The following is a 22,668-nucleotide window of genomic DNA, read 5'->3' on the forward strand; positions in this document are numbered from 1 at the left end:
AGTGCGGGCAGAGTAAGAGCTCTTCTGTTTTGTCTCCTCTCAGGCACAGATCAGGCGAGGATGGTTACGTCGAGTATAAAAGCCAATGAGCCCCCACTGCAAATGTAGGCCTACTGCATCGGCATCGCGTTGTGTTTAGATTAAAATGTTTCAACACAGCTTATTTTGTGCCCTTTATTACAATATTAAAACTCTACATCCTGCAATCACACATGGCCTGAGACATACCTCCTCTCTGCTGATTTCTGCACATCATCCTTCTCAAAGGAAATGTGACATATTTTCGTTTTCATTGTAGTAACGTTATAGCTCACAAATCTGCCATGCCTATTTATTTTGTGCTGCTGCACTTGATTGATTTACCCCTCTATATTACACTTAATATGATATCTGAGCTAAACTACACATCCCGGTGTGCGCCTGATGACCCCTCCAATCGGCAGCTTGTGATTTGGCGCTGAGCGGAGAGACCGACAAGGCCCAAAGCGGGGTGCTTTTGTTAGCCAGAGGAAGAGGGAGCTAGAGATATCGAAAAGGCAACGTAGGGGGCGAGAGTTGAACATATCTCTCTAGCAAGGTTTCACGAAATGCCATAGTCCCTTGATTCAGGAGGAGCCGAGCAATGGGATTGGGTAGCCATCATCAGACACCGTAGCTAAACCCCCTCTGATCACACTGAACTGCGTTAAAACGGAGAGGCCTGCGCTTTAACAAGGATTTTGATTTCATTTTTTATTTTACATTTTATATAGATTATACGAGGAAACGCTGCTACCTGGTGCATGTGTTTAGAATGGGACACGCTGAAGGTATTGACATTTTATTACACTGCATCTCTCGACTCAGCATCTAAAGTGTGCTCCGCTTTGCTTTCTCTCTAACGATACGCGTGTTTGCCATTGTGTTGATGCATTTATCCCCGTACACGGACGTTTAGCCGTGGCTTATTTTTAAGCATTTTCTTCTTAAAAGCAGTGATGGAGGTATAATCACGACAGACAATTTGATTTAAAGGGGCAAAAGGCAGCCATATTGGCAACAATGTAGCATAGCTAACGTTAGCTTCCCTTTCATCTTGTTTCATGTCTTGTGCATATAAAAAAGCAATACTTGAAGCGTTCCGTCATGTGCAAGAATAGACGAACACCATATCGCCATTACAAACGTGTTTATAACGGGAAAATGGTGTACATTTTACAAGACGAGCCCGTTATGCCATGTAGCTTCAGGCTAGCTACCAGTAGCATCGCAGTGTAAGATCATTCAGTGAAACATTTTGTCTGCGCAGTGAGCAGTCATTTTCAAATGTAAGGACACAATAGTAACAATGTATCTGTGTATGGGAGCGGAGCGGAATATCCCAAATGCATGCAGGTAGCGGACGGGAAGTGACACGTAATGGCTTATGGCTGTTTACATCCCCGTTATTCATCGTGCGGTGGGAAACCTGGATCTGTTCTCAAATTAAATCGCAATCAGCAGATTAGTATTTACACTGTGACCGTACAGGCTAAGGCGTGATGATTTCATTTCCCCTTTTAATGTGATTAATCTTCACAGGAATTCAAACAGTCACCTATTCAAAGATCACTAAAGGGCAAATCAGCCACAAATTGCTTTGTTTTGTTGATGGCAGCCAGGCCCTATACCATGTGTTTATGAGAGATGGTATTAAAACATCAAAAGCAAGAACACAAACAATAAACCCTGAAAAGATGCATTATATTGTGGATTGATGGCCAGTAAAGAGAAGTCTGTCTTTGTGGGAAAACTTCCCAGTCACCTATGAGCTGTTTGGAATTTGTTTTGTGCCCTGACAATAATATAAGCAAAAAAATTATGTTGATGTTGGCTGGGGATTTGTTTTGTTTTAGAAAACAGTTGGACTTTGTAAGCCCACTTGTTAGCCAGCATCTTCCCTTCACACAATTACGAGAGCATGAGTAACTATTGTATCATTGTTATGTTGTTGACTATGTGCTGAGGAGAACACATGTGATATGTATTTATTGAACGGATTAAATAAACTGTTTGGGCCGGTAGCTTGTCTTGATTTTGAAGAAGGAATGTGTAGCTGTTGATTCAGTTTTACATTTATGATCTGAATCTGCTGTCCTCTCAGTCAATTGTATATATCTCTTTCAACAGGTCCAGTCAGAGAAAAAGACAGTTAAGGATGCAGGAGCACAACAATGGATTTCTCCTTCTCTTTCATGCAAGGGATCATGGGAAATACAATTCAGCAACCCCCTCAGCTCATTGACTCAGCCAACATCCGACAGGAGGGCACCTACGACACCGGTAGTGATCCGGGTGAGGATGGAGGCCCCTCCTACGATGCTGCCCTGGAAGCAGAGTTTGCTTACCCCCCCTCGGCCTCGGAGGACATGCCTCAAGTCGCCAATGGGTACCCCCCGGGTCTGGGCATGTACGAGCCACAAGCCAAGTTCTCCATGTACTCTCAGTTCCCCAACGGCTCGGCTAACGGCTACGGGGCGATACGGGGCTACGGCGAGCACGGGCTCATGCCGGGGGAGGGAACGGTGCTGAGAGGCCCGGGTCTCCAGGAGAGACCGCTGTCGCCAGTGTCTCCACCGCTGCCTCCGCACCACCCGCACCTCCACCCCCACCACCACCCCCACCACCACCACCACCACCCCCACCACCACCACTACCACTCCAACCCGCCTCATGTACAGCCTCACCCGCAGAGCCCGCCGCCGCTGCCCTCCCAGCACCACCTGCCCCAGACACCTCACATCATGACCCACACGCTGCCTCCTCCTCCCCCGCTACTCCTGCCCTCCTCCAGCCCTCCCCCCTCCCTGCTGGACAGTGCCCCGTCTTCTCAGCCGCCCCGCCCCCCGTCCACCAGCCCCGGCGGGGTGCTGAAGAAGACCAGCTCTCCGGAGATCAAGCTGAAGATCATCAAGACGTATCAGAATGGCAAGGAGCTGTTTGAGTCTGCTCTGTGTGGAGATTTGCTGCAGGAGTTGCAGGTAGTGCATGTTTGTCCGAGCAAGATAAGACACACTCACGAATAAAGACAATTCAGTAACTTGTAATGTAGTTAATGTTAAGTTAAGTGATGTTTCGCTGTCACAGTTCTAATTTTTTTACACTTCAGCAGGAGTCCCAGAAGGACCAGGCCACACAGATGGAGCGCAGACATGAGAGGAAGAAGGAGAAGAGGAAAAAGAGTGCTAGGCTGGAGGTGCAGGTCCAGGAGCAGGGTTTGGACCAGGGCCAAACACCGGCAGGAACCACGGGCCAGACGGAGGACGCCCACGTCGAGCCTCCGCCCAGTGAACAACCTGTGACTCAGACAGAGACGCCTCAGAAGACCGTCATCAAAGATGAGCCAAAGACGCCAAAGGCAAGAGCAGTTTAATTTGTTTATGCACCCGTCACTAGTACTAAATGTAAACCTATGTAGCAATTATTTATTTGCTGGATTGTTAAAGAATATTGCCTGTGTTTGTTTGTGTTCACCCGTAGGTTTCCAAGGTCCATCACCCTTCAGTGATCCAAGAGACCGGCTTCTGTAAGGAGTTTGTGATTGGGGATCTGGTGTGGTCAAAGGTGGGCACCTACCCCTGGTGGCCCTGCATGGTGTCATCCGACCCACAGATGAAGGTCCACACACGCATCAACACCAGAGGTAAGTCCATGCATGCATGCACGCACGCACGCTCTCTCACTCACACACACACGCACACGCACACGCACACGCACACACACACACACACACACACACACACACATGACACAAAATCACAAATAACACTCACCTTGAAACTGCACATTTCCTTCCTTTGTATAACTGCTAGGACATGCATATCGGTCACACTTTATTTATAGTCCAATGCAGACATTCAACTTTCTATCATGTGACTATGATGTGTCTAATGAGTTGAAGGTGATACAATAGTATGAAAAGTAGACTATAGATATTCAGTGTCTGAGTTAGCTAAGACTAAGTTCAGGGTTAGAGTTACATAGTATAGCGCCGATGTAGCAAATAGGCAAGTTACACTTTGTTCACCTGATAGTATCAACACTGAGCGTCCAAATCAAATGTGAAACAACAGCAGCTTGTTTGCCTGACTCTCTCTTTGTTCAACCATGCAGGTCACAGGGAGTATCATGTCCAGTTCTTTGGCAGTGTGGCTGAGCGAGCGTGGAGCCACGAGAAGAGGATAGTCCTCTACCAAGGGGAGCACCAGTTTGAGGAGCTGCAGGCCGAGACGCTGCGCAAGACCACCAACCCTGCAGAAAGACACAAAGTATGTTCATGGCTAGATCGGGCTTGCAAATTCTGATAGATTAGTATGTAAACTCATATGCCGAGTTTCATTCTGAATGCTTCATCTTGAGGGGAAACCATTAACTCAGGTTCATCATTCATTCATCCCCAATCCTTTTTTCTTTTCTTCAAATGCTGAGAAAAGGTTACATTTTAATTGACTTAACATTATGTATAACAGGTGGAGGAATTACATATTTGTAGAATCTGTTTAGATTATGACTAGAAGTAAAGTTCACCTGAGTCATGTGTACGTTTGGCACTTTCTCCCGCAGCTTATGAAGCCCATCCCCCAGAGGGAGCGTACTCAGTGGGAGGTGGGCGTAGGCCACGCCGAGGACGCCTTCGTGATGTCGCGGCAGGAGCGCATCGACAACTACACCTTCATCTACGTCGACCCGGACCCTAACGAGCCCCCGCCCACCAAGAAGGCTGCCGCCGCCCCCGCCCCCAGGGCCGAAAAACGTAGCCAGCGCTCCAGCAGCTCGACCAGCAAGAAGGAAGACGCGGGAGTCGCGTCGCCAGAGAGGGAGCAGCAGCAGCAGCAGCCGCCACGCAGACAGCTGCCTCGCAGGCAGTGCAGCGTCTCGAACACAAACGACTCCGCCAACTCCCAGGGTTCAAACGGAGAGAAGAGCCAGAGGGGGGGCTCCAGTCAGAGTGGCTCCCCCGCCCAGAACGCCGTCTCCGAGGCGAGGAGGGCGCGGCCGGAATCCCCGCCGCCGTTGAGGGCCTGGAAAACGGCGGCGGCGCGAAAGCTGCTGCCTCTCTCCATCACCATGAAGAAGCTGAACGTGGAGATCACCAAGTGCGACTGGCCGCTCCTGCAGAAGAAATTGGCGGCTGCCTCTCCCAAGAAAGAGAAAGTGGAAGAAAGAGAGGCAAGAGTGGAGGGAGAGGTCAGGCAGCCCGACCTGGGATACTGTTCACCAGAGGTTGGTGTGAGCCAGGCAGACGGCAACTTGTCAGAGGTCGCAGTGTCATCTAGTGTTAACTTTGACAGCAAATTTTGATTTAGTTTGAATCAGTCTCTCAACTAAGATTTAGTCACCTCAATTGTTTTTGTTTTAGTTTTCATCGACTTAATGTACTGTACATTCTGTTGACTAAATCTACTTTAGTCGATGAAAACTCACAGGTTTGATGAAAGTGTAATGCATTATTTAAACATTTCTTTGGAATTCCCAATTCATTTTCTGTATATATACAGTAGACTATACACAGATTGCTATACAACACTGGCTGCGACAAAGACATTTCTGAATAGTTTATGCTTGTTCATCTGGTCTTTTTTATTCTTGTATTTCTCTTATATTGTCAATAGGCTATTATCAACAGAGGATCGCATTATCTGGATACCTGGATGTACTCTATTTTAAATAGTTCCATTTGTCAAACAAATAACTAAACTGTATAATTTATATCTAAAGTGCTCCCTTTCAAGTACTTGGTGTCAAACTTAAAAATATAAACAGTGCTACCTTGTTCTGTTTGTTGCTTGTTTTTGTCTACAAAGTACAGAATAGAAATTAGACCCTTTTACAGAGTAATCTGCTTCTCTGCCCCTCTGCCCTGCTACATCTCTCTGTGCTGTCAGTCTCGCACCTGTATCTCCACATCATTCAATTCCTAGTCTTAATATTGTTACTGCTCAGCAGCAGCTCCTCAGGATGAGTCATTTTCCTTCTTTGAAAATATTTTCCAATATTAATCTGGATTGAGGGAGTCAGAGTTGAAAAGTTATTATTAACCTTATCAGGCCACTCAGTGGATTCTGACTATATACATCTAATGTGCTAATCTTGGAAACCCAGCGGTATTCTGAAAAAACCTTAACTCTAAGTTCTCCTTTTTGGGAATTCAGCCCCATGGAAAAAATAGATCCTTCATGCGAGTGCAATGGGAGGCAGACGGGTCCGGTGAGAGAAAGAGAGAGCGACTACTTATTTTTTGGATCTCTTCCCAACTCATCTTTGCTTAGCATTTTCATAAATGTTTTATTCATTGACAAAAGTGTCGATACATTTTGATGTTGTTATAGTTTTTCTGATAACTTTATTTTATTTTATTTAGTTGTCTCATTTTCATCAATGAACAAATTTGGTTGGTGAAAACTATGAATGAATATTATTCGTCAACAAAATACACTTGCGTTATCATTCTGTAAGCTGCTAATCAAATGCTGATGTTTTTAGCAGGACTGTGGAGCTAAACCTGAACCCAGCCCCGAGGAGGAAGATGGGGATGAGGTGGAGGAAGACGGGGAGGAGAAGAGAGGTTCCCCCGCCAGTCGAAGGAGCGAGGAGGGAGGGACGCAGCAGGCCTCCTCTCCTGGCTCCCCCCACAGTAGTACACAAGGTATGGGAACACACGGACATGTTTTGTACCAGTCGGATGACGTTACGTAGTCAGCGAGGGATCCAACTTCTTTGTTTCGTGTGTGTTTCAGGTTCTCAGGAGAGGAAGCAGCAGCGGCGGTCAGTCAGGAGCAGGTCTGAGTCTGAGAGAGGCAATGATCCCGTCCCGAAGAAGAAAACCAAAAAGGAACAGGTACCAGTCTTCCACGTGCTAAATGTCCTCAACTAACCTGCTAGCACCTGAATCAAAACGACTAAAACCAAACCTCTATGTTTCACCTGATCTCAGGCTGAGATGGCTCCTGAGACCACATTGAGGACGGGCTCACAGAAAGGTAGACTCTTCTTCTTTCACGACTACTGTAAACTTAGCTGTCACCTCATATTTCTAAAAGGCGAAACATTTATTATTATTTATTTATTCTGAAATTTCCCCCCCATTTTCTCCCTAATTGTACTTCGCCAATTTCCCCCCTGATGCCCCGGTTGCTGCGCCGCCCTCTGCTGATCTGGGGAGAGCTGTAGACTAGCACCATGCTTCCTCTGACACATGCGCAGTTGCCAGCCGCTTCTTTTAACCCGGGGGGCGTGAACCTGCAACCCTCGTGTTGGTAGGCAGGGAATCTACCGCTACACTACCCGGACGCCCTATTATTATTATTATTTTTTAAATCATTCCTTTGTGTTACCCTCAGGAGCCAGTGAGATCTCAGACGCCTGCAAGCCCCTGAAGAAGCGGAGCCGGGCTTCTACGGACGTGGAGATGGCTTCATCTCAGTATAGAGACACGTCTGATTCTGACTCGAGAGGCCTCAACGATCCCCAGGTTGGCTTGGGACACACAAGCACACGCACGCACGTGCGCACACACACACACACACACACACACACACACACACACACACACACACATACACACACACACACACACACACACAGAATAGAGCATTTGTTGAGACCAATAACATTGAGCTTGTTTAAGAATATGCCATTTTCTTACCTTAAAACTGACTGCTCACAGTTTTCATGATGCTCACTTGATTTATGACTAATTCACAATTCTTTTTCTTTTTTCCCGTTTCCTAATATTTGTATTACTTAAGCCGTTTTCCCACATGCGCTTTGTACCGCTAAATGGCCGGAACGTGGTCTAATGCCTGCATGTGGGAAAGTTGTTTTCCGGTATAAGCGCGACCCCGTCATCGCGGACATTTCACCAGTTTCGAGCCAGTCAGAAGAGCGGTATGCTCTTAAGGGGACACCAGTGGGAAACGGGTCCAGTCATTTTCCGCGACAGCGGTCCTTCTCTCATGGGCGAGGTGTAGCCTACACACGTTGCTTAATGTTCCAGCGGGCATAATCTAATCATTCACGCACATTAAAGCAAACTGGCGAAATGATCTTGTGATAATAAGAGCGGTAGCCTATGTCAGCTTCATGTGTGGGCGTGCTGATTTCCGAAGGCGAAGGCAAGCCCGGACACATCAAATGAAGCCAGTCTGTAAAAAGTGCTTCAACGCGACGCAGGTGAACGGATAAACATCGAACCAGCAACTATTTCTCTCAGACACGGATCCCAACTTCTTCAAAGTGCATCATCTAATCATTCGCGCACATCAAAGCAAACTACTTCCACATTTCGCTTCGTGCATTTGCTTTCTCTACATACATACAAGCGTTGGGCAGCTCAAGCCTCTGCCATTCTCGCTGTGTCTGTCCTGTGTGGCTGCTGCGAAGTGCGGAGGACTGGCCTCTCTCGAGCAGAGAGGGGAGGGGGGAAATCGGCTGTGTTTATTACGCTGGCTGCTTGACGCTGCTCTTAAGTCAAACGAGTGTGATTTATTGTGTGACAAGCGAACTTATTTCGAGTTTTGCCGACCCCCCAAATAAGCTCCCCCCTCCCTCCGCCCCCCAACATACAGGCAATTTCGCTGCTAGATTCCCATATGCGAGCGTGAAGGTGTGAAGGGAAATTCAGGGAAATGTCCGATATTGACTTACAGGTAATTTTCCGGTACGCATGTGGGAAAACGGCTTTAATGATATGCATACACAGTGAAATGATGTAACCATTTACTTGATTGGACTACTTATTTATTTGTTTATATACAGTATGCATGATGCAGATACAATGAAATTATCTTGTGTTAGTCTTTGTTGTTGTCGTCACTATTTGGTATTCTGTGTTTTGCTGAAAGACCCCCTCACACAATATAGATCCCAATATCACACATTGTCACACACTCACACTCGCACACACCAACACACCGTGTCTCTCTCTACCCCACAGGGTTTGTTTGGGAAGAGTCTTGACAGCCCGGCAGCAGCAGATGCAGATGCATCAGACACTCAGTCTGTGGACTCCAGTCACTCCCGGCAGGGCAGCAACACTGCCAAGAGAGACACTGTCTGCCAGGTCGGCACCACATCATTCATCTTTGTTATACTCTTTCTCTAAAAGCTTACAGGTATTGTGTCATATTATGATTTTTTTTAACTGTGTGTGTGTGTGTGCGTGTGCGTGCGTGCGTGTGCGTGCGTGTGTAGATCTGTGAAGTGTACGCAGAGGGTTTGGTGGTGTGTGAAGGAGATTGCAACAGACAGTTTCACTTGGAGTGTCTGGGTCTGTCATCCCTACCTGATGGCAAGTTCACCTGCCTGGAATGTAGAAACGGTGAGGCCGCCCGAGTACAACATTGTGCGCTTCACACTTCAACACTTGACAGCTAGACCTCTGCTGTGCCTCAGCTGCCTTGCGTTTCGCTCTCTATATTTTCACACTCTCTCCCTCACGTTTCTCTCTCCTCCCAGGCAATCATTCTTGTTTTAGCTGCAACACGGCGGGGCGCGACGTGACGCGCTGCTCTGTGGTTGGATGTGGCTGTTACTACCACGAGGAGTGTGTCCGTAAGCTCCCAGGCACCAGCAGCAGTCCGGGCGGAGGCTTCTGCTGCCCGCAGCACAGCTGCTCCACCTGCTGCCTGGAGAGAGACCCACAGCGCGCCAGTAAAGGTAGACAGCTCCCACTCTGCCCGCAGCGCGCCAGTAAAGGTAGACAGCTCCCACTCTGCCTGCAGCGCGCCAGTAAAGGTAGACAGCTCCCACTCTGCCCGCAGCGCGCCAGTAAAGGTAGACAGCTCCCACTCTGCCTTTGAAATCTCTCATTTTCCTCTCAATTTGTAATGTGAGGTTGCTGCTACGTCAGCATGGTGGGAAAGAAAAAACATTTGTCCTTAGTTGCATTTTCCATGACATTTTAGGCTTCTAGCTAAGGCTCCAGAATAAGTGCAACTGTAGAATACAAGGTCAAATACAGAGATCACTATAATTACAGGCTATAGAGAGGTCCAGGGATGACGTATTTTTGTAGGCTGAATGCGGAAGTCCCGAACTTCCTGGTTCTTCACTGTTTCTGTCTATGGGATTTTTGAATGGGTTTTTGGCGCGATGCTTCAAATAAGGTCTGTGGGCAACGCAAGTTTAATCAAACGCGAACCAAGGTTCAGCGGGATAATCTTCACACATGAGGACCACTTTCATGAGTTTTGAAGCGTAAATGCGAGCCCTAGAAGTAAAAAGCTCGTGCTAAGCTAATCCAGAACTACACACTGTCGCATAGGCTTCCACGTCACGTCAGCACTCAACCTGGACTTTTGTTGATGTGTGCACTGATTACCCCGGGGCCCGGGCTGAACGGGGCTGAACCAGGTGAGGGAAAGAGAATTTCCGTGTTCGTCCTTTGAGTGATGACGTTATTGACGTATATATCCCCATCGACTCAACAGTGGCACCTGGACAGGAGAGTGAGGATAGACACTGAGGCCATGTCCACACGGAGACGGAAGCTATCTTTTTTTTTTTCGTTTCAGAAAAGTTTTCCATAAACATGGAAACGTTTCAAGAAATGTGTGTATCCACATGAAACCACTGAAACCGCTGTAGAATAACAGAGAAAGACAATCTCGTCAATAATGGCATACAACCTCTAGGGGCGCACAGTCTATAATGTGTATCTCACTGTAGCAGCAGCTTAAACCCTTGGCTTTGCGGGGAGGTTTGCCATGTCGATGAATAAAATGATGAAACCTACAGTATACAGGCAAATGCAGAGCTGTTCAGCAGGGCTGATGGTCTCCCTGTAGCCTACAATATAGAACGTTAACTATCGGTGACATTCCTGATATCATCCACTTCCATGATCTTTAGACATGTTGCAAACACATCCCAGCGTATTGGCCGCTCCTGCACATCACAGCACAGGCTAAATGATGCAACATAAATATACATTATATAAACTCATGGCATAAATGTGTTTTTATTGGAAAAAGTCGCGTCAAGTAAGCTAAAGTCTTGTTGGAGTGGACACGAGCGGATATCACAGACATCACAGTGCAACCGCGTGTTCCTCAAACCTCTCACTTCCCTATTCACGTTGTATTTACGAGGGCTATATATAGGGCAAGAGAGTATGTTGGTTACACTCAGGGTTTAGATTTCATTTAATTTCATTTTGTCCAATATTAAAATATTCCAGAATTGCATGTTGTATTAAAAATAAATATAATTCCTATCTAACACGTTAAGCCTGATTTTGTTTGTGTTATTGTAAAAATGTAGCCGCCGCTAAGCCTTCTGGGAAATATCCGATGAAGGGAGGGGAGGGGTGGATGGGAAGAGTCAGCTGTGTGGAGCCCTGAGGATGTTGTAGGCTACACGCTGTTCTCCGTGTCCACTTGTTGCTGACGGTGGTAATAGAGGAGCATTATATTTTGCTGCAAGATCCCCACTGCTGTAGCACGAACGTTACTGCCATGATTGTTATTGTTGCTGGTGGAGAGAGGTGGGGCTATGGCGTCATCGTTTCAGGAAAGATGCGTATGGGTTGTAAACACGGAAATGCAAGGGTGGCGTCTTCAGATTTAATCACTCTGGGACCCGTTTTGAAAAATTAGCGTATACGGCCAGAACGTATAGTCCCAGAACGCGGTTCCATCTGGACGAAACGGCTATATGACAAAAAACTTTAGCGGATACACCTAAAGTCGTCTCCGTGTGGACATGGCCTGAGTGGCTACTTCATCAGGTGCACCTGGACAGGAGAGTGAAGATAGACACTCAGTGGCTACTTCATCAGGTGCACCTGGACAGGAGAATGAGGATAAACACCTGGACAGGGATCTTGGGTCCGTGCTGACTTGATAGCGGCAGGCATTTTCGGCAGCATAGTCGTGCTGTGAACACCCTGTTCCACCTCATCTCTATTGGGGAGAGAGTGAGCTGCAGGCTGCGCAGGCCGCTGGAATCAACCAAATATAATGGTCATGTTCCTGGAACCATGTTGAGATGATGGAGCATCATCCTGCTGGAGGTATCCATTTGAAAAAGGGGAGGCTGTGGCCATGGAGAGATGCTCCTGGTCAGCAACAGTGCTTAGGTATGCTGTGGCCTTCAAAGAAGGCTCAGTTATTACGAAGGGGCCCTAATTTGCACCTAGAAAACATCATCACACCTCAACACTCACACGAGGAATCCATGGATTCATGCTGTTGTTGTTAACATGGAATTCTGAGCCTGCCATAAGCGTGTTGTAGCAGGAGACAGAGTGATGCTTTTCCACTCTTCAGTCGTCAAGTTTAGCTGTAGCTTCATTCATGTTGTGAGATGCCTTTTTTCTGCAAACCACAGTTGTACTGAGCTACACTATTTGCATATCGCTGGCCTGCTTGTTAATTTGAGCAAGTGTGGCCGTTCTCCTCTGACCTATCTCCTCGAGGTGTTTTTCACCCACATGACTGCTGCTGACTGGATCTTTTTTGTTTATCACACTGTTCTCTGTAAACTCAACAACACACTGTAGTGCAAGAAATCTTCTTAAATGGTGGAAACTGCATGTATAATGCGTCATCCCCATTGTAAGGCGTAATTGAACACCAAAGCTTAATTTATACTTATTAGAAAGTGTCACTCAGCACATGGTGGCAGACGAAAAAGAAAGTGTCGCTCATGGTGTTGCATTTTATACTTCAGTGAATGTTCGCTTCGGTTCAACGGTCACGCGACACTCGAACGCTATAAGCAGACAGCCAAGAGAAGAGGAACGCACAGTGAAACCACCTCAGAGGCAAGATGTAACGTACTTGGCTGCAGCCGCATATAAACGACACACAACTCACCTCCTCTCTCGTTCTTTGTGATTCTCACGAAGTCATACATCAAGGACGGGCTGATAAAAATAGTGGGGACATTTCTGTCGGCGACCATTTCAAAAGTGTCGGCAGACAAAGCATAAATTGGGCTTAAGCCTGCTTTATTGCAGGCTACTGAACCACATGACTCACCGTTTGATGGAGCGAGCTGTTTTGTGTCATCTCTCTGGGAGGTGTACCTTTTTATAGTGGCCACTGAGTGTAGTGAGATAGGAGCTGCAAGTCAGGGAATATTGCAAAAATCTATGGAATAAATTCCTTAGCAAGAAATTTCTTCATCAATGTGTTTGTAAAGGTGTAGGTTGTAGAAAACCTATGACAGCTGTCATGTCATGTACTGTATTGGAGGCCAAACCATTGAAAAGATAATTTCCAACATGTATATAATATGTAAATATTTATTTTATTTTACGACGAGCGGGAAAAGTGGGCGTGACAAATAAGTGGTTTTGGTGCAAAACAAATGCTTGCAATCGATTCAGAATCCCGAAAAACCCCTCGTTTGACCCCTTACAAACTGCTCAGTGCATTTAAACATTTCACATTTTTCATGGATAAGGTTCCGGGTACCCTAGTCTCTCCCCAGACTCAAATATTACATTGAATCGCTGCGCTCCACATACTGTACTACATAGAGTCTGTGCCACTTCGCAGCCCCAGCTGCTGTTTTGAGGGTGGGTCTCTATGCGTCAAAATTGAATGCAGCGCCAATGAGAGAGTGGTTGGTTTTCAAAAGTCAACGCAGTAAGGTTGGGTGGGCACGCCTGATCGCTGAAGTCATTACTGATTGGTGCCCTCAGGATTTCAGGGGAACCAATCAGTGGCCGGGATTCCCGACACCAGTTCGGAGCTAGAAGTGTCCCAGACCCAGAGAGAGATCTGCAGCATGATGCAGTAACGTGTATCAGTGTAAGAACTCTCATGGGTCTGGCGGGTCTACTAAGGAATTTATTCCCAGATTTGCCAGATATCTGATAACATTCCCTGACTATAAGTTTAGAAAAACTGTCATCAAATGTTAGCTCGTCATCACCCATCACCGTCCCTTTTCTCCCCCCCCCCCCAAACCCCCTCCTCCCCCTCAGGGCGTTTGATGCGCTGTATCCGCTGTCCGCTGGCCTACCACACAGGAGACGGCTGTGTGGCGGCGGGCAGCGCTCTCCTCACCCCTCACATCTTGATCTGCAGCAGCCACAGCAGCGCCAAGAGGAACGGCCTCCTCTCCTCCCCCGTCAACGTTGGATGGTGTTTCCTGTGTGCCCGAGGTAAGCGCTCGCACCGCACCGCCCCGCACCGCGGTGCACCACCGGCGCTGCTCCCCCACAGGGCTGATTCAGCAGTGCAGTGCGTATGATCCACAACAAGCATTTTCTGATTTCACCAGACGTTGTCAGTCCCTCCAGGAAATTGCAATTTTGCGATGGCAATAATTGATGCAAATTCAACCAGCAATATTTGTGGGGGCTTGTAATTTTTCTAAAATTAAAACGGGCTGCTCGACTTGCAATTGTTGCCAGTTCCTGCAATTTTACAGCAAAAAATAAATGAACACTAAAAACTTTGCAAATTGCATTGCAATTTTTGAGGAAAGTTGCAATTAGGTAGTACTGTAGTTATAAAAAATTACAATAATAAAAATCTCCCCCCTTAACATGCAATTTTTGCCAGTTCCTGCAATAAAAAAAAGCACAATAACCTGCAAATTGTATTGGAATTTTTGAGGAAAAGCCGCTGCAAAATCAAGCAATTTATCCCAACAATCACACAAAAAACGGCAAAATCGTGGAGGGACTGCCTTGTGATGTTGTCTCTACTGGTTCCTGACTGATTTCAGACTTGTAACTTAACTCCTCAATCAATTCTTCTTACTTGCATTCCACACTGGAGCTTCAACAGGACCTGGTCGCCCTCCATCAGTGTTCTTTCTTGAGCTCTGTAACCTTTTGCTTCTCGGAAAGACCTCCGTAGTCATTTGTTAATACACTCACCGCTGCAGTAACGTAACGTTACAAGTGAAAACTGAAACAGTGTGTGCTTTTGTCGTATGCATATTTGATCTATAGTGTTACATGTGTCATGTTGGGCATTTTTGTTCATGAATAGCAGTGCTGTGAAATGTAATGTTTGTTTTCCATCATGATACTAATGTTATGAATGATCTAGGCTGTTACACTGCACTCCACTTACAAAAGATCCCATCTGTCTGGATTACGACTTGTGAGAGAATACACACAGGATTGACTCTGTTTTGAGTTATCCTGAACAGGATCCAAGTCACCCACAAAAAAACTAGATTTGTTTTTACCTTTGCCATTTTAACCGTAAGTCAAGTGCATTGTATAGGCCACTATTTGTGTTGGGACAAGCTTTTTTTTTTCTCTCTCCCCATGTTACTTGTGTTTCTTTCGTGGTCTAACAATATGTGTGAGTGTGAGTGTGTGTACTGTATGTGTGCTCTCTCTCTTTTGTGGAATTTGGATCCTCTAGTTTGATTGCGGCTCACTGCGTCTCTTCCTGTGTGTCTTGTGTAGGGCTGTTAGTGCAGGACGTTACTGACACCATATTAAGTTCATATGCCTATAAGTCCCACTACCTTCTGACTGAGTCAAATCGTGCTGAGTTGAAATTACCTATGATTCCCTCTCCTTCGTCAGCTACCAAAAAGAATGTTGGGAAAGGTAACTGAACCGTTTTTCTCTTTCTCCCTTGTCCCACTGGTATGTGTTTGTGTTTGTGCCTGCTCCCATTCTTATTTAATTTCCTCTTTTTTTTTATTTTTTATGCATCTTTCATTCAAAGCCTTGAGACGCTAAGTTAATTAACTGCAGTTAATTCTAATGCAGACTGGCACAAAATGACCTCAGCCAAGTTCCCCAACACCTAACTTCCGCAAGATAATATGCAGAGATTAAGCTGCTCCTACATGTTTGTGAATCAATCCACCCGGGTGAATATCTGTTTATATGTTATCACTCCATTATGAGTCCTTAAGCTTTTGCTTTATCTCGTAACGGATAAATCAAAAGTTATATTGGCTAAAGTCTGTTGTTTTCTCTGTTGGGAGAAAAAGAATTGGCGACGTAGGCTGTAATAGTTATACGATGTGTATTGATTGAAAGGGATTCCCTGGGCTAGTTGAGGTTCTGTCTGTGGTGTGTGGGGCTTATTGATGCTGGAGGCACACTGCTTCTCTGCTTCAGCACTCTGGGCTCTTTTTGCTTTGAAGGCCTGTAACCTCACCTCTTCTATGAAGGCCTGTAACCTCACCTCTTCTATGCTGACTGCAACTAAATGACATTTTTGACTGAAATTACCAGACCTTTTTACTTTTTTCCCTTTTTTTTTGCTCACTTCTTCTTGAGCTGTGACCTGCCTTGAATGGAATATTCTCTCAATCAGGAATTGACAATAGTAACCTGCAAAGAATTTCAGACTTCAGAGATGGAGTCCCCATATCCTAGGATTGTGAAATTAAACTGTTTAATGTTTGGCAAATTGTGACATATATATATATATATATATATATATATATATATATATATATATATATATATATATATATATATATATATATATATATATACGGTATATATAAAAAAAAAAAAAAAAAGATTCCATGCAAGCTGGTCTGCAGGATGCGGTATGTGTGATTGGAAAATGTGCTTTACTGGCAGGACTGCATGCCAGCTTTTTGCTAATATGTTGTTATTTTGAATTTAACCTGGTTAACTTGCTGGCTGGTTCATCCCTGTGCTACTGCATGTATTGATTGTAGACAGGTCTTGGTACAGTACTCTGAATCTGATTGTCATAACAGTAGATGCTAAACTGACCTGACGAGCCCGTGCAGCGGTTGCTAACCATTTTCAGGCCTGGTCATGCTGTATGGCGGTCACAGGAGCCTCCCTGCAAACCAAAAGAATAATGATAAGCTATTATTGCAGTAATGTTACTGTCGATCAAGATTTTCTTTACACGGTCCATATGTTCATATCGCACTGCAAATGAGATTCAGAGTATGGCCAGGTTTTCAGGTGCATCGTCTAATCGTATATTGCTCCTCTCTTTGTATGTCCATCTCCCACAATACATACACACACTTGCATACATCCATACACATGTAGGAGGCAAGTTGCTGTGCTGCGACTCATGCCCAGCCTCCTTCCACCCGGAGTGTCTGGAGGTGGAGATGCCGGAGGGGGCGTGGTCCTGTAGTGATTGCAGGGCCGGGAAGAAACGTCACTACAAACAAATTGTCTGGGTCAAACTGGGCAACTACAGGTAAGCAGGAAAGCAAGAGACCACTGCTCATAGCTGTGCAACTGTTGCCTTGTTGACTTTTTCACGACAAGGCCCCCTAAACTGACACAAATTGGGCCACGGACCCCCATTTGATAATATTTAGTGTCCCAGCGTCCCCCCATCTGATAAGATTTTGGTTTTTATTGCAGAAAGTTTATGAAACCATGACCAAAATAGTACTTATGGATGGAATTATAGTGAAATAAGTTATTTCCCTTTTTGCTGAGGACCCCTTGGATAATTAACTTTATTACAAGCATGTCCCAGAGGACTGTACAGAGAATGAGCCTAACTAGATCTAACTGATCAACAATCAGTTGATCCTATTTAAAAGAAAATATATATAGGATAAACTTAGTGAAAAGCACAAGACAAGCAGTCTGGAGGCTAGGGGAAGAGAGCAGGCTCTGCTCTTCTCTTCTCCCTCTTCTCTTTCAACAATGTCCCTGTCCTGTTACCCTGCAGGTGGTGGCCAGCAGAGATCTGCAACCCTCGCTTGGTGCCATCAAACATCCAGAGCCTTCGCCACGATATTGGCGACTTCCCCGTCTTCTTCTTTGGTTCCCATGACTACTACTGGATCAACCAGGGCCGCGTGTTCCCCTACGTGGAGAATGACAAGAACTTTGTGACGGGTCAGATCAACATCAACAAAACCTTCAAGAAAGGTAGTTGTCATATTACGGACCCAGAGTTAGAAATGAGCGCACAAAGTTCCCTCATACGTCGGGATAAATCTGTTATGATTTATGCCTAGAGAACATTTGGCATCATGTGTTTTTAAGAGACTGTCTATGTGTTTCAGCACTGGAGGAAGCAGCCCGGCGGTTCCAGGAGCTCAAGGCTCAGAGGGAGAGCAGGGAGGCCCTAGAGCAGGAACGCAACTCGCGCAAACCTCCACCCTACAAATTCATCAAGGTAATACCAATTCAACATCACACTCGATAATAAACCACACGACAAATGTCTTATATTTGGAAACATTGTAGTTGTATCGAGTAAGATGTTATGCTGCAAAGTCTACAGTGTTTTTACTTGTGTGTGGGTGTTCTGATTCTTTGCCAGTCCAACAAGCCAGTGGGGAAAGTGCAGGTGCATGTCGCGGACCTGTCAGAAATCCCACGATGCAACTGCAAACTGACTGATAAGCATCCATGCAACCTCGACTCCCAGTGTCTCAACCGCATGCTGCAGTACGAGTGTCATCCACAGGTCCGCGTGCATACATGTTCCTCAATGTGTGTGAAAATATATAAATAGTTGAATAATGAAAGCGGTGAAAAGGTCTTAACTGCTTAGCTGTATGTTGCCGTTGGCAGGTGTGTCCCGCAGGAGACAGCTGTGAGAACCAGTGTTTCTCCAAGCGGCTCTATGCAGAGACAGAGGTGATCAAGACAGAGGGCCGTGGCTGGGGCCTGAGGAGCAACCAGGCTCTAAGGAAGGTGAGCGTCGGGCTCAGCTGGTTTCCCTCACGTCTGATGCGTCACCTCTGTGTCATTGTCATTCATTTGTATTTAGTTGCATCTTGAACATGATCAATGCAAAATCTTGGAGGTAACCTTGACTGTCAACTGAGCAGCTGGTCAGAAACAGGTTGTCCTCCCCTTGAGTATCTACATAATGGATCTGTGAAAACTGGACATTCAAAAGTTCAATTTCGATGTCAAAATCAACTTTAGAATGTCTCAAAAACAGAGCATTACATTCAAGCCCGCGTTTGGACTCAACATGCAATTAAATGGAAATGAATTGCATCGACATCTTGAGGTCTGTCAGGAGGAATGACAAATCAAATGGCAAGCATCAAAACCATTTATTTTTTAGCTTACTGAAGTGCAGATGCAGAAACCTTTTCACAACGGTGTGACGAGAGGCTTGGATGAGGAAGAATTTGAGAAAAAATCAAAGTATCCAGGTGTCATCAGGGAAATGTTAATTTCAGAGCTACGACACGTGTGAATGGTGGTCATCGGAGCCATCAATTTTAATTGAGCAGTTTTCAGGGAAGACCAAATTAATTGCATAATTCTTCCCCATGGCTTTTGCCAGGTGGTTGTATGCAGGCTGGGAAATCACTAGCCACATAATTGACTTTTTTTTTAGAATACTTACTATTTGATTGCCTGGTGAAATTGTGGGGCATCAGCATGGCTTCATGATTAGAGAAGACTGTCCCGTATCAAAAGGTCACAAGTTCAATCCCTGCAGCAGCCATGTGTCCTGTTGCAGTGTCCTGAAGCAAGACACCGATCGTTCATTGTAAGTCGGGGTTGGATTTTTAAGAGTGTCTGCAAAATGCTTAAAATGTGACGTAAAACTTTGTTTTCTACAGGGTGACTTTGTGTGCGAGTATGTGGGAGAGGTGATAGACTCGGAGGAGTGCCAGCAGCGGATCAAACGTGCCCATGAGAATCACGTGACCAACTTCTACATGCTTACCCTCACTAAGGTAACGCCACTGAAACGGATGAACATGGAAGCACGTGTTCAGGGGGGAAACCCACTCCCAAGCAGGGACGTGCACAGAACATTAGAGGGGCAGGGGCTCAAATTCATAAAAGGGCACTACAGCCGCCGTCCGGAGAAATTTGAGGCAATTTGAAGGCCAATTTAGGGGTATAACTCATTTTAAATATTCCGATTTTAACCAGATTTAGAGGAATATCTCATTTTAGGATGAGACTTGTCACGGAAAAATAACTCCATAACTGAATAATATTAGTATATAAAAGTTGCATGCTGTTGCAATACTGTTGTGAAATCATTTAAGCATCAATATGTATTTGCTCCTTTTCTCCCTTTAGGTTGTTGTACTACAACAGATAGCAACACAGGCAGAAACATTGAACGATACTGAGTGAGGCTTGTAATATACCATGCCTTTTAACCATAATTCTAAAAAGCAAGACAGAAGATTTAGATAAGGTGTATTAGAATTTTTTTTATTTTTTGCGGATTCAACAACACAACATACCTTTCCAATAGTGCAAAGTCCAAAAGAGCAACAATTCTGCATTTGTTCCCTATATTTTGGTTATTTATTTATTGGGTGGTTTATTTATTTATGTATTTATTTATTCATTCATTTTTGGGTTCATTTTTGGGTTGGTGCCTTCAGGGGCAGTTTAGAAAAACACTGCTCCATGCAGAGGCCTATTACAAATGGTGCATTCAAGGCCAAGAGAGCTCGGAAAAGGCATTTCTCTTTGAATGCTGCCTTCAGTGACGGCATGGAAAGGGCAGTTTCCATACAAAGCACCATTAGAAATGCATTCATGGTCAGGAAAGGGCACTTTTTATTTTATTTTTTAATGTGTCTGAGCTGTTTGTTTTGTTCATGTGTTGTTGGAATGAAAATGAAAAATGTATTATAATTAAAAAAAAAAAAAGGGCACTTTTTACAGACTGAAAAAAAGGCAGGGGCTCAAGCCCCCTTTCATGTCTATGTGTGCACGTGCCTGCTCCCAAGTGTCTTGTAGAAACCTGCTCTCTCTCTCAAGCTCCATCTTCTCCTCCTATAGGATCGCGTGATCGACGCCGGGCCCAGAGGAAACTCCGCTCGCTTTATGAACCACAGCTGCAGCCCCAACTGTGAGACCCAGAAGTGGACGGTAAATGGAGACGTTCGCATCGGACTCTTCACCCTCTGTGACACTGAGGCTGGTGAGCTCACGTTCAAACACGCACACAAGCGTACACACACAGTCTATTACATCATGCATACGCCCACACTCAAGTGAGACCGCCCTTTTGATGTGAATGCTGTCCCTGGTGTTTGCTTCAGGCGCAGAGCTGACGTTCAACTACAACCTGCTCCTGGTGGGCAACAGGAGAACGTCTTGCCACTGCGGAGCCGACAACTGCTCCGGATTCCTAGGGGTGCAACCAACGGTGGGGCAACCTTCCTTATCATCATCATCATCATCGTCACCACCATGATTCCTTTCAGTCAGAGTGTGGTGTCGACTGTAGCGGCAGTCGGGGTAAGTATTCTGATTGGGTTTTTTTCCAGAGTGCGGTGGTGATGGAAAAAGAGGAGAAGGCCAGGAACGCCAAGCTGAAGCCTAAGAAGCGGAAGCTGCGGCCGGAGGGCAAACACACACACGAGTACTCCTGTTTCTGCTGCGGAGAGGGAGGCGAGCTGGTGATGTGCGACAGGAAGGACTGCCCCAAAGCGTACCACCTGCTGTGTCTCAACCTCACCAAGCCGCCATACGGTAATGGCAAAATGAGCTCGGCTGTAGTGTGTGAACCTGAGTCGGTAACACGCACGGCTGCTCACTGTATCTCCGTAACACCCTCTCTCCGTGTGCCTGCAGGTCGCTGGGATTGTCCGTGGCACGACTGCAGCGTGTGCGCCGGCCCCGCCTCGTCCTCCTGCGACTTCTGCCCTCGCTCCTTCTGCCGGGAGCACGTGGCGGGCGCTCTCACCCCCTCGTCCCTGGAGGGCCGCCCCTGCTGCTCCAACCACAACCCCCTCAGTCCCCTGGGCTCCAACTCCGAGCCCACCCGGCCCACGCGCGGCCCCGGTCTGAGCCCCGTCAGGGTGAAGGAGGAGCCCGAGGCGGAGCCTGGTCAGCCGGCCGCGGAGTGACGACACCTCGCTCCCCTGTACAGTGCGCTCCCGTGGGGCCGCGGCCTTACCGAGCTCCCCCTCACCCGACCCACCTCTGATCCCAGCAGTGCACTAAGAAAGGGAACGCGGCGCTTTTCGACCGGCGCTACAGAGCCGAGACACGCAGGTGAACGCCTCGCCGCCGCCGTGGAGTGAGCAGAGTGTCGGCAGGTGGAGGCGACCAGGCATCGTGGCACGCTATTTTCCTCCTCTCTTGCCATGAAAAAACACCACCACTAACACTTGATCTGAGCCCATCGGAGGACACAGACCACCACTCATTGTGTGCTTTTCCCCTCCCCCCCTTTCCATTTTTACAGCTGTGGAATTTAAAGTGTTGTCACGTATGTCAGTCACCGGCACTTTGAAGAACTCAATGAGGGAGGTGGGGAAAGAGAGAGAGAGATGGAGAGCTGGAGCTCTCCACCACGCTGCACTTCTCCTTGTTTACCTGCTGGTGGTGTGGTTGCTCGGAGCCTTGCGTCTCACATACAGATAGCCTCACGGAGCGCCGCCCGCGCGGAGCCAACCTTTACACTCTTCCACAGCGATCATCACTCCAGATATTTATCTCTTCTTTGAGAAAGGAGGGGGAAACGACTGATTTGTGCAATTTTCAGGACCACACTACATTCCAACCTTCCTTAGACATGGTTTCTAATATACTTATGAGTATAGATTATGAATATAATTATATACAGTATCTATGTTTGTTAATGTTTACAGACAGATTCTCTCACTTCATCTCGGTGAGTGGTGTATTATGTTTGTTTGTTTAGGTGTTAAGCATTACGCAGACCTCCTTGTGAAAATAGTCCTATTAAGGTGAAATATAATGGTATATAGTGTAATGTTATGACATTACAGAAGTACTTGTGATTT

General features: G+C 46.2%; 1 protein-coding gene across 1 annotated transcript; it reads left to right on the forward strand.

Moving 5' to 3' along the window:
* Window positions 1-719: 719 nt before the first annotated feature.
* Window positions 720-21,765, forward strand: nsd3 (nuclear receptor binding SET domain protein 3; the record flags this gene model as incomplete). The annotated part of the gene is made up of 25 exons (XM_083643890.1): window positions 720-809; window positions 2,149-2,999; window positions 3,128-3,376; window positions 3,499-3,661; window positions 4,132-4,286; window positions 4,582-5,241; window positions 6,505-6,664; window positions 6,756-6,856; window positions 6,953-6,998; window positions 7,359-7,489; window positions 8,954-9,079; window positions 9,211-9,337; window positions 9,475-9,675; window positions 13,955-14,134; window positions 15,401-15,547; window positions 16,994-17,150; window positions 17,637-17,839; window positions 17,977-18,089; window positions 18,237-18,383; window positions 18,491-18,613; window positions 19,504-19,620; window positions 20,693-20,834; window positions 20,956-21,062; window positions 21,184-21,388; window positions 21,491-21,765. The coding sequence occupies exons 2-25, from the start codon at window positions 2,193-2,195 to the stop codon at window positions 21,763-21,765; spliced, it is 4,842 nt and encodes a 1,613-aa protein (XP_083500016.1). The 5' UTR covers window positions 720-809; window positions 2,149-2,192.
* Window positions 21,766-22,668: the final 903 nt, after the last annotated feature.

Source organism: Poromitra crassiceps (genome assembly GCF_964638095.1).
Source record: "Poromitra crassiceps genome assembly, chromosome: 10".
Taxonomy (NCBI): domain Eukaryota; kingdom Metazoa; phylum Chordata; class Actinopteri; order Beryciformes; family Melamphaidae; genus Poromitra; species Poromitra crassiceps.